The sequence below is a fragment of the Pyrgilauda ruficollis genome, unplaced genomic scaffold, assembly GCF_017590135.1.
Source record: "Pyrgilauda ruficollis isolate IOZ18807 unplaced genomic scaffold, ASM1759013v1 scaffold113, whole genome shotgun sequence".
Taxonomy (NCBI): Eukaryota; Metazoa; Chordata; class Aves; order Passeriformes; family Passeridae; genus Pyrgilauda; species Pyrgilauda ruficollis.
In genome coordinates, this window is record NW_024509544.1 from 82,069 (window position 1) to 99,186 (window position 17,118).

At 49.7% G+C, this 17,118-nt stretch overlaps 1 protein-coding gene across 1 annotated transcript in view; it reads left to right on the forward strand.

Annotated features, from left to right (window-relative positions):
- UNC5D (unc-5 netrin receptor D) overlaps positions 1–17,118 on the forward strand; it is an 88,936-nt gene that overhangs the window by 33,868 nt on the left and 37,950 nt on the right. Inside the window, exons 2-4 of the mRNA XM_041479666.1 lie at positions 3,711–3,929; positions 8,971–9,114; positions 12,605–12,708. Of these exons, the coding sequence (XP_041335600.1) occupies positions 3,711–3,929; positions 8,971–9,114; positions 12,605–12,708 (467 nt within the window). The remainder of the gene's footprint in view (positions 1–3,710; positions 3,930–8,970; positions 9,115–12,604; positions 12,709–17,118) is intronic.

The following is a 17,118-nucleotide window of genomic DNA, read 5'->3' on the forward strand; positions in this document are numbered from 1 at the left end:
AGCAGCCAGGAAAAAAATCAGGAATTCTGCTAAAAGCATTGAAAAAAATAGGAATAAATGGAGAAAAGTGAGCTGGTGTGGTGGGAGGTTCCCTGCCCGTGCAGGGGTGGAACGGGATGAGCTGGGAGATCCCTTTGGAGTGGGAAGGGATTTGTTCCTGGCTCTCCCATTTAGCCTTTGCTAAGTACCCCGTCCTGGGGCCTCAGCAAAGCAGGGCAAACAACAGAGGCAATCCAGGATTTCACGTGGGCAACAAAATCTGCCATTTCCACCCATTTCTGAGCTCCTTCCAAAAAACCCACTGTGCGTGGGGGCCGGGGTCATCTGATTAAGCAAATGTAGGCAAATCTCACCGAGCTGGTTTCCTGACTGAATAATGACTCCAATTTCATCATGGAAACCGTTCCAGGCAGGAGAAAATGCTCTGTTCTGGAACAGGCTTTTTATTTTTCCATCCCCTGCCTTCCCTGGCAAAGCTGACACTTGAATTTGTTTGGTGCTGGTGGAAATTCAGTCTGCAGGGGGTGAAAGTGCAGCAGGGATCAGGGGGTGGACAGATGGAAAGGGAAGAATGAGAATATTTGGAATATTGATCATCTCCAGTTGTGTTTCTGCTCCTGGATGGGTCCAGCTGGGAAAAGGCTTTTTCCTTCTGGACTGGGGCAGCAGTGAATAACCCAGTGCTGCTGGCAGGATTTATAAACTCAGGGAAAAGGAGGCAAAAGGGGAGGAATTCCTGAGCAGGACAAGGAGGTTGGAGGGAACTGGGAATATTTTTATGTGGGAGTGGCTCCTGTGTCCCTGCAGGAGGAATTGCTTCAGGGCAGCCCCATAAACCAGGGAAATCCCAAATCCTGGGCAGAGAGGGGGAAATCCCAAATCTTGGGCAGGGAAAGGGAAATCCCACATTCTGGGCAGAGAGGGGGAAATCCCAAATCTTGGGCAGGGAAAGGGAAATCCCAAATCTTGGACAGAGAGAGGGAAATCCCAAATCCTGGGCAGAGAAGGGGAAATCCCAAATCTTGGGCAGAGAGAGGGAAATCCCAAATCTTGGGCAGAGAAGGGGAAATCCCAAATTCTGGGCAGAGAGAGGGAAATCCCAAATCCCAAATCCCAGGCAGAGAGGGAAAAGAGCTCCCTCTGATCCCAGCTGCTGGATCAGAGAGGGGAATTCAGCCCCGTTTGGGACTTTCAGAACTTTGTTTTCCTGGTACCACAAAGTGTAAGAGAAGTTGTGTTTGGACACTTGGGAAAAGTCTCTGCACAATTTATTGCCAGATTTATTTGCTTTTATCATGAGTTACTTGGTTTGTTGAGGACACCTTAGCTTTTGTTTGGGGTTTTTTTTTAATGCAAAAAGAATAATGCTGCTCACTTTTAATAATTCTTAATCTGAAATAAAAAAGATATTTCAGAACTCACAACTTTTCACTGGTTTAAGATCTCATTTTAACATCTAAATTATCCTAATCAGTTTTGAAATACTGACTCATCCCTGTCTGCTGCTGTCCAGATCTCCTAATGTGTTCTGACAACAGCAGTGTGTTTATTTCAGAGAAGAATTTAATGTTTGTTCCTAACTTTTTTTTTCCCCCCCTCCTTTCTTTTTCATTCCTATTATTGTCATAAAAAGATTTAAAGTCCCTTTTGGCCTCGCGTGCAGAGCATAAAACACAAAACCCTTCCTGAAAGGTAATTTTCCAGGAATGAAACCCACAAGAATTGTGTGTCAGGCTTTGCTCTTCTGTCATTTGCTGCTGCTACAAAACAGATTTCTTTTGGGTAGCTCTGAAGGACCTGAATCCCAAAAATTGACATGGAAAACCTCAGGGATCTGCAATCAGCTCTGGGGGAATGTGAATTCTGAATTCGAGTTAGGGCACAATAGAGGTGATCACAAGAGGAAGAGGCATTGAGGTAAAATCCTGAGTATTAAGGGCACTTTGGGAGAGGCTGCTGCAGGTAAATGGGAAGATGTTATTTATCCAGGAATGAATAATATCCTCCACCTGAGCAGGAATGTCCTGCCAGCAGGAATTCAGGCAATTCCAGGTGTAAAACACAGAAATATCTGCGTGAGTGTGAGGGGATGGGGAATCATTCCTGCTTTTGTGTGTGCTGCTTTGGATTTCCAAGGGAAAATGTCAAAGGGAAAAGATGCACCTGGATTTACCTGGCCATGTGAGAAGTTTTCATGGAGAGGGAGCCACTCCCAGCCCCAAAATCTGCCTGACACCCAAAAAAAACCCAGATCACCCATTCCAGGCACAACCTGCAGGAGCAATCCGCCCTGGGTTTCAGTGGGGCTGGGATTTCCTCCTCCGTGCCTTGCCCTAAATAGCAAATTCAGTGGAATAACTCGGGGTCACTGGGAGTTCTCCAGCTGGGGGATCCTCACGGACTCGGCTGCTGCTCCCCCTCCACTCCAGGGCTGCTGGAGCCTTGGTGGGAGCCTGGGACTTCCCAGCCTCACCAAAATCTTCAGACATTTTTTGTCCTTTCCTACAAAACTCGCATTGAATAAAGCCTGCAGGGACGCAGCGCTGCTGAAGATTGACAAGATGGAAATTGGCATCAGCGCTGGGGAGGAAAACACTGGAAGTTGTGATGGTGTTTTGTAAAGCACCCTGAGAAGGGGCTGAAAGCACTGCAGTCCTTTGAGGGTGGCTGTGATTTCCCAGCACAGCTCGGGGGGCGTTTGCACACTCAGAGCTCCGTGCTGAGGGACAGCTCCCTGATTTAATAGAAATAAAACAAAGTTCTCGTTCTTCTGTCGCCTCCTAGACAAGGGAAGGGTTCAGTTTTCCTTCACAGCACCACAATTCCCTTTCATCTGCCTGAATTTCATTGCTTTGGGTTCCATCACCTCCTCGTGCCCTCAGCTGTTCCCTCCCGGCTCCCTTCATCCTCACACTCCTAATTTGAAAAAAAAAAAAGGTTTTTCACGTGTCCTGTTCTCCCCCCTGGCTGTGCTCGCTGCTCTCTGATCTCCCTGCAGGAATCAATCCCTTCTCACCCACATTTGTCGCTTTCCTCTGAATTTTCGCCAAAAACAGACAAGGTGCTGAAATGAATTCAGCATTGCCGGAGATCAATGGGAATTTCCTGGGTTTGACAGCAGCAAGGAGCGTTTGACAGGGTGGGAGCTGTTCCAAAGGAAAAGCCTCTGCTCCAGGGCCTCTGGAATTCGGGAATTGAGGGACCTTCCTCATCCTGAAGGAATGCCCTTGGCCCCTGATGGCAGCTGAGGATCACAGTTCTGAGAGGACATGGAGAAGTGCTGAAAACTTCTCCCTTCACATCCTGCAGCTTCTGAACCCTCAGTTCCCCCCCTGTTTTCTGGTGGTTTTGATGCTGTTTTGTGGCATTTGGCAGCCCTTACACTTCAATTATTTGATTTTTTTCCTCCATGTGCGTGTCCTTTCAAAGCCCAGCCCAGCGGCTCTGCAGGCACTCCTGGTGCAAAACCAACCCTAAATAAAACCTGGAGTAAAACTGATCCTAAATAAAACCCAGAGTAAAACTGACCCTAAATAAAACCTGGAGTAAAACTGATCCTAAATAAAACCCAGAGTAAAACCGACCCTAAATAAAACCCAGAGTAAAACCAATCCTAAATAAAGCCCAAAAATTGATTTTTTCACTCCAGCAATAAAACGAGATGCTAGAAACAACACAAAAAATGGAATTTTCCTCTGGTTGCCTTTCAGGAAATGAGAACAGCGAGGCCCTGCCCGAGTCCATCCCCTCGGCCCCGGGGACCCTGCCCCATTTCCTGGAGGAGCCGGACGATTCCTACATCATCAAGAGCAACCCCATCGTGCTGCGCTGCAGGGCCGTGCCCGCCATGCAGATCTTCTTCAAGTGCAACGGGGAGTGGGTGCACCAGAACGAGCACGTGTCCCACGAGAGCCTGGACGAGGCCACAGGTGAGCAGGGGCTGCTCCCAGGTGAGCAGGTGTCACATTCATGGTTTCTGAAAATCCCTTCGCCCAGGATTTTGTTCCTGGGAAGCTGAGAAGAAAAAGGAAAACAATAATTATCTGGTTTGCTTCTCCTGTGTTTTGCTTCTTTGGAATGTGTTTGGAGATTGTTTACCCACAGGTGATTGTTTCATTGGTTTCATGTGAATTATTTTGACTTATTGGCCAATCAGGGCCAAGCTGTGTCGGACTCTGGAGAGAGTCACGAATTTCATTATTATATTTTTAGCCTTTCTGTAAGTATTCTTTGTGTATTCTTTAGTATAGTTTAGTATAGCATTCTTTAATATAATATAGTATCATAAAATAATAAATTAGCCTTCTGAGAACATGGAGTCAGATTCATCATTCCTTCCTGCCATGGGGGACCTTGCAAATAGAATAAGCAGGAGTTGCCCCCAGGTGAGCAGGAGTTACTCCCAGGTCACCAGGAGTTACTCCCAGGTCACCAGGAGCTGCTCCCAGGACAGCCCCAGTGGGAATCCCGGTGCTGACCCCGTCAGGCAGCTCTGCAGGGACCTGGGGTTCCTCTACTTCCCTTTGGAAGCTGGGAATAGGGAAACTTGTTTTTATGGGATTCCTGCTGGGTTGGAGCCTGGCGTTTGCCCCCAGCCCCAGTTTTGATGATGAGACTTTTGTTGGGTTCAACCCTGGGGTTTGCCCCCAGCCTGTTTTTATGAGATTTTTGTTGGGTTGGACCCTGGGGTTTGCCCCCAGCCCCAGCCAGGGCAGGAATTGGGATGGGAATAACCCGAGTAGGAGTTGAAATCCCCAGTGCCCAGTATGTGTGGATGAGAAGAGGAGAAGGGAGAGATTTGGGAGTGATCAAGAGATTTTATCAGCTCAGAGCAGAGCCTGTAGCTTCTCTCATTTAGCTGATAAGTATTGCAGACCAATTTAATGCTGTGGCTCCACAATTCTGGTTGTTATTGCTTTCTCCCCTCTCCCCTCCCAGCATTGCTAGGCAACCCCCAGCCTTGGCAGCAGCGCTCTGTGTACAACACCTTCTCCAGCAACACAAGAAATTCCTTTTTTAGAGGCAAAAATGCCATTTAAAAAGAAGTTACACCTCTTAAAGTAGTGCTTGGCATTCTTTTGAAGTGACACATTCTGAAGAAGTTTCGTATTAGAGGGGTTTTTTTTGTAAATGCTAATCTGAATGAATTTTAATTTTTGCAGTTACCTTTTCAGAAATAATTTAATAGGCATAACCTTTACTTCTAAAGGCACTGCTGAATCAATATGGGAGAAATGTCGTCCCTAAAAGCTTTCCTTCCATATGGTTACAGAAAATCTCTCCATGAGTGCTGCAATTATGTTTTCTAAGCATTGGGTTAATAACAGAACAAACCAAGATTGGTAGCACGAGCTGAGGTTTAAACGACATCGGTAACGTTGGGGTTTGAGACACGGAGCAGCAGGGCTGGGATCATGGAATGGTTTGGGTTGGGAGAAAATTCATCTGGTGCCAGCCCCTGGGCCAGCTCCCCTGACCACAGAAACGCTGCAGGGCTGGACTTAGCCCAGGGGTGAGATGCCCCACAGGTCTGGACCCAAACCCACTGCAGGACAGTGTCCAGGTGCTCCCAGAATGGTCCTCAGGGCACAAAAATGCAGAGAGAGGCAGCACTGAGGGGAATTCTCTCACCATGATCCTATCCATGGCCAGGACTTCCTTTGGAACTCTTCCTTGGCCTCCAGGGAGCAGCAGCTGTTGGGGTTTTTGGCAGTGCCCTCATTTCTGGAGTCCAGTCTGGGCCACAGCTGAGTCTGTCCCCACGCACAGCCCAGCTCTGCTCCAGCTGGATTGGTGATCTGCTCTGGGATTGGTGCCAAAGGCAGGGATTTTGGTTAAAGGGGGTTCTGGGGCCTCACTGCACCTAAAGGGTCTGACCCTCTGCATCCTTCCCCTGCTTGTGAGGGATCAAAATCCCGAGAGCTTGGGGGAAGTGCTGAAAAGCAGCACCCAGAGCCCCAGGCTGGAGGAGTTTGCTGCTGGATGGAGGGAACGGGGGCTCCTGGCAGAGGGGCTGCAGTGGCACTCGGGGAGTCCCAAGGCAGGGACTCCCCACGGATGGCTTTGTCACCGTGATGGGCACAGAGCCCAGTTTTCCATGATTTTGGTTGTACAGGCAAGGAATAAAGCCTCAGAGCAGCCCAGGAGTGTCTGAGCAGGAGCAGCAGGACAGGGAGGGTTTTGCAGGGCTCTGCTGCTGCCTGGGGATGTCTGGAAGGTTTTGCCTGGAATGTCCCCGTGGTGGCTTTGCTGCTCTGCCTCTGCTTTTCCTGTTTATTCCCAAGCGTGGCAGAGCAGGGACTTTGTTCTCTCCCAGCTCTGCCTCATCAAGGGAGAGCCGAGCTCGTGGATGCTGCTGTGATGAAAGTCTGGTAATTAGGGGCTGATGAATTTGCCTCTGCTGCATTTCCTGCACGCTCCAGAACCTGGCTGGCTGTTTCAGGCTGGGGTTCAGCAGAGGCTCAGCCCCGCTCGCAGAGCTTCCTTGTCTGATAACTGGAAGGATTACAGCAATAACTGCTGTCAGTGTTTTTCTCATTTAAACAAATAAAGCTGACAAATGCCGAAGTTCTCTGCAGCTCCGTTGTGTTTAGTACACGGAGAGCAATTATTCATCTGCTGCCAGCACCGGTCTGTGCAGCTCGAGCATCCAGCAGAGCCCATTAGCATTTCAGTGCCACAGCCAGCACTTGATATTCTGCACGGCTCTACTGTAAAACAAAAGATGATGGTTCTAATTTGCACAATAATTTAAAGGGTTGGGCTCACAGTGCTTATTGGAGTTATTGGAGTCGCAGGTAAAATGTCGCGGTGCTTTACGAGGTGCCTGCTTTGATTTGCAGGGATTTTTCACCCGGTGTCACTCCCCATGAAGGATTTTCCCGGTGGTTCCCGAGGTGCAGAGGGGAGGTGGATGTGTTCGCTGGTGAAATACGGGGGTGATAAATGCAGAATATTCCTCTCCTCCCAATAGATTTGCTGTGTGTCGTTGTTCCTAAAACAAATGGAAATAGCTGTACTTTCTCCATAAACAAAGCATAACTTCCCCCAAAGACCCCGTGTTCTCCAGAGGTCCTGTCCGGCCCCAACAATTCCGAGATTCTGCAGTTTTGGATGCATTTATTTTGTCTATAGATGAACTGGGAGACCTTTAAGAGGACCTGAATTCCTACCTGGCCCATTCTCAAAACGCTGAACCACCAGCTTCCCCAAACCGTGTGTTCTTTGTTTGCTACATTAAATACAGGCTGATTTATAGATTAATTAAATGCCCTATCAATGAAAGGAAGAGCTGGGCTGGAGAATATTCCACCTTAATAAATCTGGAGCTGTAAATGCCTGAATTCACTGACGCCTGCTCAGAAATTTGCAGCACCCCGGAGCCAAGAAATGGTTTCAGCTTCTCCAAAATTCATCATCAAGTGATGACTTTCTCTTGTTTGGTATCAAAATTCTGTCACTGTGGGCAGGGGCGGTGCTGGGGCAGCTCCCACACCTCTGCCTCTCTTTGCTGCTTCCCAAAATCCCCAGAGCAGCTCAGGAGGGAAGGGAGCAGGGGCTGGGGGTGTGAGTGGGGTCAGCACAGCTCTGGATAATCCAGGGAGGGTTTTCCCCCAGGAAGCTGCTCTTGGTGGGAATGGGATCCCAAGCCCTTGGCCAGGGCAGCCCTGCTCTGTCCCCAGCACTCCAGCCCTCTCTGAGGGAACTCCCTGGAGCTTCTCTTACCTTAAACCTGGACAGATCACTCTGCAAAACCTTTTCATGCCAGAATCCAAGGATTTTTGGCTGGCAGAGCAGTGCAGGGATGGTTTCGTTCAGAGGGTGCATTTTCCTGGCAGGGTCTCTGGCAGAGCCTTTGTTCCTCAGGGTTTGTTGTCACCGTGTCAGGAAATAAAGGGAAGCTTTGTAAACAGTTTTGTTAAAAACAGCATCAACACGGGGGAAACAAAAAGCAGCCAGAAAACCTGTGTTTGTTTGTTGCATGGGAATAAATATTTGAGGGACTGAAGGAATTCTGGAGACAACTTGGGGAGCTGTCAAGGGTTTGTCCCTGTCTTTGGGTTTCATTGTAAGCCAGGCTTAATGAAAAGAAGTAAAAATCCCCTTTTCCTGTCGCTGGAAAAGTATCAAATCTTCTGTATTTTTGTACAGGATTTAAAGCTTGTCTGAGCTTCCCCTCTTGGAGCGTCCCCAGTGAACCCTGTCCCTCCTCTTGCCAGAGGAGCACAGTGACTTCCCAGTGCCTTTGAGGAGTGCCTGCCCAGCTGTTAATGATGCCTGAGATTAAGTGGAAGCCAATTTTTATGGAGTTCAGGTTTAGAATTCTTGCTGCTTTATAAACTCCACAGGCATGAAATACGGTGAGATTGGGTTTGCCTCCATTTCCAGTGGAGGGGAAATAACTGCCAGGGGACTGTGCTGGAGGAGAGAGGAGGAAGAACAAGGCCTGAATGTTTTCTATTTTCATTTAATGTTTTTCTGACTCTTTCAAATGGTTCCCAGTGCCAGGTTTGGATTGGATTTCCTCTCCCAAGGCTGCCATGCCGAGGTGGCCGCAGGTCTGGGGAACATCCCAGGGGTGCCACAGGAAAGGTGTGGGAGGATCCTGGAGTCTGGAATTTACCTTTGGGCTCTGTCTAGGGGAAATGCTCCTGGTCTGAGGGGTCACAGGTTTGCAAGGGCATGGAGATGTCCTTTAAAGACATTTTTTTTATTGTACATGGTTGAATCCAGACAAACATCCTGGCTGAAGGAGGCACCAGGGATGAGAATTCTGAGGGAGGAGTTGCAAAGATCATGGTGGGGGCAATTCCTGGAACTCAGTGCATTACGACCCGCTCATCTTACAGAATTTAATTACTGGCACTACATTATTGTGCAAGTAATTAAGGCTTTGCCCTGATTGAAAAGGGCATTGCTGATTAAAGGACAGGTTTGTGTCCCGCTGATTCTCTGCCTCTCCCCTCTCAGGGCTGAAGGTGCGGGAGGTTTCCATCAACGTGACGAGGCAGCAGGTGGAGGATTTCCACGGCCCCGAGGATTACTGGTGCCAGTGCGTGGCCTGGAGCCACCTGGGCACCTCCAAGAGCAGGAAGGCGTCTGTGCGCATCGCTTGTGAGTAAACGCTGCTTCTCTGGGGCTCTGAGGGGTGGGAATGCTGCCTTTGGGGTTAAATAGCAGTGGATGTGCTCAGGCACCTCTGCCCCTGCAGGAACATCCCGGGAACCACAGGTGTCAGCAGAGGGAAAAATACCTTCCCTCCTTTCTTGGGATAAAGCCATCCCGAAGAGAGGCAGGCTGCCACGGGAATCCTGCAGGGCCCTGAGCTGGCCTTGGCAGGGAACGAACCATGGGGCTGCTGTCCATGGAGACTTCTGGGGAAGGTGGGGATGATCTTCCTCTCCTCATGTCCTTGATGTGCTGTGGGGTCGTCACTCACCACGCACAGACCCTGCTGGAGCTGCAAAAAGGGAAATGCTCCAAATGCCCCACAGCCAGAGGGACAGCAGGGACACAACCCCAGACACAGAACTGTCACTGGGAACTGCAAAAAGGGAAATGCTCCAAATGCCCCACAGCCAGAGGGACAGCAGGGACACAACCCCAGACACAGAACTGTCACTGGGAACTGCAAAAAGGGAAATGCTCCAAATGCCCCACAGCCAGAGGGACAGCAGGGACACAACCCCAGACACAGAACTGTCACTGGGAGCTGCTAAAGGGGAAATGTTCCAAATGCCCAACAGCCAGAGGGTCAGCAGGGACACAACCCCAAACACAGAACTGTCACTGCGAGCTGCTAAAGGGGAAATGTTCCAAATGCCCCACAGCCAGAGGGTCAGCAGGGACACAACCCCAAACACAGAACTGTCACTGGGAGCTGCAAAAAGGGAAATGCTCCAAATGCCCCACAGCCAGAGGGACAGCAGGGACAGGACCCCAAACACAGCTGTCACCAGGAGCTGCTCCAGGCCTCATCCCTCTCCTGGAATCAGACCTGGGGTGTTTTCCTGGCAGAACCAGAGCCTGTCACCGCCCCTGCCAGAGGAGAATTCAGGGATTGCTTCCCCCAGTCTGTGGTGAGCCCTTTTCCTTTGAGCCCCCAGCTCAGATATTTCCTTTCCTCTCCTGGGAAAGGATGTGCAGCCTGCAAAAAGCTGGGAGAAATGTTCCCTGGGAGAGGAGGGCAGGAGCAAAGGGAGAACCGGAAGGGAGACTTTCCAGGGAGTGTTCCAGCACCTCCTGACAATATAAAAAGGTGTCTTTTACCAGGGTAAACATTTAACAGGATAAAACAAACATTTGTCAGAAGTAAAAGGACAGTGTAAGAAAAGCTTCATTTCATTAACGGTGGATTTTTTTGTTGGCTGATTCAGTCTGAATGTCTAAATACGTGTAAATTCAATTTTTTATTTCACTGCATTAACTGTCATAACACTGAGCCAACAATTCCCCTGCATTGCCGAGCTGAAAGGACCTTTATCTGAATTGAATTTTTATTGACTTTTCTCTGCGCTGTGATTTCCCAGCCCCACAAAATGGCAATTTGAGCCAGGCTCAGCGTGAGCAGGAGCAGGAGGAGCCGTGTGCTGGGGCTTTTCAACCCCTCACTGTGGGAGCAGCACTTCTTGCCAGTGCCCCGAGACCCCATTAACCCCAGAGCGCTCTGGAGAGGCTCTTCAGCTCGGCCTGGGGGCTCTGGGGGTGCCTGGAGGCTTTGTGTGGGAGCTGAGCTCCTCTCTGCCCCTTCCTGGGCTATTTTGTGCTCAAAGCCGAGTGGTTTGCTGGGAAAAGCAGCAATTCCGGAGGGCAGAGCTGAAGGGGCTCCTCAGGCATAGCAGGAACATGCTGGGGTGGGATTTATGGCTTGGGGAACATCCTGGGAGGATCAGGGATGAGACCCTGCAGGTCCAACCTCTGACAGAACCCAGAACGTTCTCCCAGCCCCTCTGGGATGGGCACTGAGGAACTGGCAGCTTTATTTCATCCCTTTTTTTTGGATTTTGCACTGAAATCCCAACGTTTCTGAATTGCGAGTCAAGTCCACAGTGTTGCAGCACTTTATATTTCTCCAAAGAAGCAGGTGAGTATTTCTTTGTGATAGTGGGGAAGGCAGAGCAAAGGGATCCTGCTCCATTTTTCACCCTAATAAAGGCATTTGTAGGCACAAGCGCAGCCCGGCTGTTAATGAATGCCTTCTTAAAGAGAGCACTGGAAAAGAAATTGGTTGTCTGAGGGGAGAAAAATCAACATTAACAAAGAATCATGGAAAGGAGCATGCAGGCACTGTGAGCATCTTTCTGCAGGCAGCAGCTTGCTCAGATAATTCTGAATGCATTTTGGAAAACGCAGTGCCAGGGCCGTATTTCATCAGCCGTGAGCAAGGCAGGGAATGAAGTCAGTAAATCCCCACCGTGGAGCCTGAGACACTGGGAACACAACGAGAGCTCCTAAAGGAACATCCCCCAGCAGGAATCACATCCCTGAGGGTTTGCTTTGCTCCCACAGCCAGGGAGCTCCAGGCATTCCTGGGCGTGTCTGGGATCCCAGCTGGATCAGGGCTCCCTTTGTGTCTGTTCTGTCTGCCCAGACACCCCCAGGTGCTGCAGCAGCTCTGAGACATTCCTAAACCTCAAAGATCACCTGGGCAGCGGTGTCTGGGGTGGAGCAGTTTGTCCCCAGTGTGGAATTGGGTCACAGGTTGGACTTGATGATCGCAAAGCTCTTTTCTGAGCTGGCTCATTCTGGGATTCTCTGAATTGCTCCCAGCCCCTTTCTCCTTCCCCCTGCAGTTCTCAGGGTGAGATCTGCACAGATCAGGGTGTCAGACACTGCTCTGAGCAGGGCATGGCCCAGCAGGCTGGATCCAATTCAATTCCAGCCCACTGAATTCACCCACAGCACCCTGGGGATTCCACGCTGCTCCTGCACGGAATTCTGAATTGTGGGAAGGTTCTGGAGATGGGGTGCAGGGCTGGAACCCGGGGCTTGGGGGTTCTGGCCTTGCTTGTGTCAAACACAGGTGGGTTTGGAGAGGGGAGAAATGGGAACACAGCTGAAGGTGATGGGATCCAGGGATGGGGCTGGCCTGGAGCTCTGGGAGTACCAGGGGCACCCACCCTGCAGCCCCCTGGGGCTTTGGGGCAGGAATGCCAGTCCTGGTGAACCCTTGAATCCAAGGAATGCCAGTCCTGGCGAACCCTTGAATCCAAGGAATGCCAGTCCTGGCGAACCCTTGAATCCAAGGAATGCCAATCCTGGCGAATTCTTGAATCCAAGAAATGCCAGTCCTGGTGAATCCTTGAATCCAAGAAATGCCAGCCCTGGTGAACCCTTGCATCCAAGGAATGCCAATCCTGGTGAATTCTTATATCCAAGGAATGCCAGTCCTGGTGAACCCTTAAATCCAAGGAGTGCCAGTCCTGGTGAACCTTTGCATCCAAGGAATGCCAATCCTGGTGAATTCTTACATCCAAGGAATAGCAGTCCTGGTGAATCTTTGAATCCAAGAAATGCCAGTCCTGGTGAATTCTTACATCCAAGGAATGCCAGTCCTGGTGAATCCTTGCACCATCATGATGAATTCTTTCCTCCAACCCTGCAGATCTACGGAAGAACTTCGAGCAAGACCCCCAGGGCAAGGAGGTTCCCATCGAGGGGATGATTGTCCTGCACTGCCGGCCCCCCGAGGGCGTCCCCGCGGCCGAGGTGAGGTTTGGGGTGGGCACAGGGGCACAAGAAAAAGCTTTGGGACCTTTGGGACGGGGGAAGCACAGGGCTCAGCTCCTGTGTGGTGTCGGTCCTGGTGCTCTTCTCCCCCAGAACGCTTCAAGTGTCCTATTTTGATTTGCTAGGTTTATAGAAGTGTGGCTTTTTATCCAAATTCTGGACTGTTTGCTGAAAAATCCTGGTTTTCAGACAATTTTCAAGTCCTGTGCTTTCAAAGTGAAAGCAGATTGTTGCACATTTTCCCAAGAATTACTTTTCTCCTCGAAAAACAAGACAAAGTAAAAGGCAAACCTAAAAATATTGTGATAAATGGTTGCTGGGGAGAGAAAATCTGCTGCAAGTATTAATTTGGTGGGGTTTGGCTTTGCTTTAAACAGGCTTTTTGCGATGAGAGCTGGATCTTAACAGGAAAACCACAGGGATGCCTTAAAATGGCAATAACCAGGCTGCTCTTGGAGGGAGAGGTTCGAGTGGGTCGTGTTGAAAAATCTGCTGCAGGGGCTTTAAAACCCAAGGAAACGTTGAATTTTTAATTGCACCCTGCAGTTCTCTGCAGCACCTTCTGGGGAATGAGAGAACTTGGATCACTCAGGAGTTGGTTTTGCCCCTTATCCCCAGAGTGGCTGGGGTTGGTAATAACCGAAGGAAGAAAAGGAAAATAAACCCCAGAGAAATGTGTGCTTTTAGTTAATGAGAAGGGATTGGAGCAGATGTCCCTGGAAAATGAGGAGAAATGCAGAGGCACCATCAGTGAGGCAGAAGTGCTAAAGGAGAGGAAAATGAGGCAGAGATGGGCTCAGTGAGTGCCTGGGTTTATGTTCAGGTTTCTGGTGTGCTTTATTGTCAGTGCTCCCACCTTCTCCTCAGCTCTCTGGTATTTTCACTCCTTACCAGGAGAATGGGTGTTGCATTGCAGGGAATTGCCAGGATTGCTGAATGTGTGCTCTGGAAAATGGATCTGGTTTGTAGACAAAATAAACCTCCACAGGTGTGGCTCCCCAAACACCCTTGGTCTCACTGAATTTTACTGAGAATTTTAGATTTCTTTGAACTGGCAGCTTTACATTCCCCACTTACACAGGGAGTCTGTCTTCTGTGGAAGGTAGGAATTATGTCCAATGAAAACCTGACATTTTAATTGCTTGCTCCAGATAAAAGTGGTGGAGTTCCCAACGAACCCTGATTTACTGCTGTTGACAGTAAAATTGTTATTGCTGCTAATAAAGCTGGTAAATCTCACCAGGTCACATTTGCTTTGGCCAATAAAATGTCCCATAAAGGTTTGGGCTAATTCTGGGCTCATCGAGGTAAAGAGTCTGCTGGAAATAATTCAGTGTCTTTAGAAAGTGGGTTAAACCCGTTAGAGCAAGCCTGGCTCTGGGCTGGGGGGATAAACTCAGCTTTATTCAGAGTTAAAGCACAGCCTGCCCTGATTAACACTGGGGAATATCTCAGCCACAAAGGCTCCCTCAGCGATTGTTCTGTGGGTGCTGAGCGGCGCTGAGGGTTTCAAACCCCCTCGCTGGCAGCGAATCCCTGGTTCTGATCCAAGAATTGATTTCATTAGAGTTTGGATGCGGCCCTGGATGGAAACGTAAGGCTGGAAATAACCGGGGACAAAGGAGCTCGTCTGGTGTTTTGTGAGATGCAGAGTGGGTGCTGACTGGGGCATTGTCGGTGTTTGTTCAACCTAAGAGAACTGGAAACAAGCGGGGAGGAGGCTCCAGCCCACCCCTGCTTAGTGCCAGAGCCCCTCCCTGGGGGAGCGTTTGGTTATTCCAGTGCAGAGCTTCAGGAATGCTGTCAGAATTTGGTTATTCCAGTGCAGAACTTCAGGAATGCTGTCAGAGTTTGGTTATTCCAGTGCAGAACTTCAGGAATGCTGTCAGAGTTTGGTTATTCCAGTGCAGAGCTTCAGGAATGCTGCTGGAGTTTGGTTATTCCAGGTGCAGAACTTCAGGAATGCTGTCAGAGTTTGGTTATTCCAGTGCAGAGCTTCAGGAATGCTGTCAGAGTTTGGTTATTCCAGTGCAGAACTTCAGGAATGCTGTCAGAGTTTGGTTATTCCAGTGCAGAACTCCAGGAATGCTGTCAGAGTTGGGTTATTCCAGGTGCAGAACTTCAGGAATGCTAATGCTACTGGGAGTTTGGTTATCCAGGTGCAGAACTCCAGGAATGCTGTTGGAGTTTGCTTATTTGGGGCCAGTGGTGCCCCTCTTTGTTAATCCCATTACTTAATTATTTATCTGTGGTGTGGGACAGCACGGAAATCCCAATCAGAGCTCCCTGGAGCAGAATTCCTGCAAATGAAGTTTTGTGGGGAGCAGTGTCTGTTCCTGCCATCTGCTCCAGAAGGAGACAGCAGCAATGGGAATACCCAGATTAAGTTTGCTTTTACACGTGTTCATTTCTGCACAAAACAAGCATAAAACCAGTTAGGGGAATATGGATTAAAGGGCTGGATCCACGGTTTGAGCGTGTCTGAAGTGAAAACGGCTCAAAACCCAGCTTGTGTAAATGAATTTCTCAGCACTGGGGAAATTCTGGGGCTGCCCTGCTCACACAGCTCAGTGTGGGACACGGTCTTTAAGCTGAGGAACACAGCAGTGAGAGCAAAATCCAGGCATTACAGACAGGGAGCAGCAAAATTCCAATTCAGTTCTCCCAGGGCTGCTTCAGACCCGGCTGGGCAAGCCCTGGCTCCCTCAGCAGCACATCCCAGCTGCTCCTGCTGGCCACACCTGACCAAGGAGCAGCTCCCCGAGCCTGCAGCCCCTTCCTGAGGATTTGATGGAGCCAAAGTCCCGCTCTGGGGCCTGGAACTCCGTGGGTGTCCCTGGCTTTGGGAACACCAAATCCTCCTGTGGCAGCAGCAATGGAGAGAACACAGTGGCTGAGGTTTTACTCTTGTTTTACCCTTTCAAACAGTCTGGGAATGCTGAAACCATCGTGGATCCAGGGACAGGCACCTGCCTATAAGTGATAACCCCAGGTACCACATCCTGGAGCACCTGGCTCTACTCCTGAAGCTGCTGCTTTTCCTGGGCAGGTCCAGATCAGCTGCCCTCAGCCTCTCTGCATGACACCATGGGTTTATTTCTGTCCCTACAGGCACCCCCCCAGTTTATTTTTGCCCATTCTGAGTTTATTTCTGCCCCTACAGCCCCCCTGGATTTATCTCTGCCCTTATACCCACCCTGGGTTTATTTCTGCCCACCCTGGATTTATTTCTGCCCCTACAGCCCCTCTGGGTTTATTTCTGCTACCCTGAGTTTATTTCTGCCCCTACAGCCCCCCTGGATTTATTTCTGCCCTTATACCCACCCTGAGTTTATTTCTGCCCCTACAGCCCCCCCTGGATTTATTTCTGCCTTTATACCCACCCTGGGTTTATTTCTGCCCACCCTGAGTTTATTTCTGCCCACCCTGAGTTTATTTCTGCCCCTACAGCCCCCCTGGGTTTTTTTTTCTGCCCCTGCACTCTTTAGGAGCAGGTTTCCCATCTCCAGAGTTCTCTACAAAGCAGGGAATGAGACCTTTTTACACAGCTCTGCTTTGGGATGGTGCAGGGCTTTGGGGCACCCTGGGTGCATCAGCACTGCAGGAAGAGGAAGAAAACCCAAATCCCAGCGCTGGGCAGGTTGGAAAAGGCTTTTAAATCCTCTTCTCATGCATTTACATAGCAAGCAGAGAGAGCTGGTGAGCAGCTGTGCTTGCAGGCATCGGCACCCAACCCAAATAAATACAGTTTTTATGAGTTAAGCATCGAAATGAAAAAGAAAATTCAGCATTTAAATAGAGCAGCTGAAAATCCCCTGCTGAGGCAAATGTTGATTCAGCTCTGGAGAGTCTCTGCTGGCACGGGCTCGGTGGGACCAGAGCCTTTTATTCACTATTGATGGGAGCTGGCCTGGGCAGGAGTCAGGTCTGGACTGCAGCTCAGCAGCTTCTGCAGGGAGATATTGAGGAATTGTGAGCAGGAATTGTGTCCTTTGGCTGGAGTGTACTCCTCCAGACCCTCAGCAGCTTCTGCAGGGAGATATTGAGGAATTGTGAGCAGGAATTTTGTCCCAGTCTCTCAGCAGACTCTGCAGGGAGAAATTGAGGAATGGGAGCAGGAATTGTGTCCCAGTCCCTCAGCAGACTGCAGGGAGAAATTGAGGAATGGGAGCAGGAATTGTGTCCCAGTCCCTCAGCAGACTGCAGGGAGAAATTGAAGAATGGGAGCAGGAATTGTGTCCTTTGGCTGGGGTATGCTCCTCCAGTCCTTCAGCAGCCTCTGCAGGGAGATATTTAGGAATTGTGTCCTTTGGCTAAGGGTGTGCGCTTGAGGGACCCTCAGGGAGATATTTAGGATAATAATAATATCTCAGGGAGATTTTGAGGAAT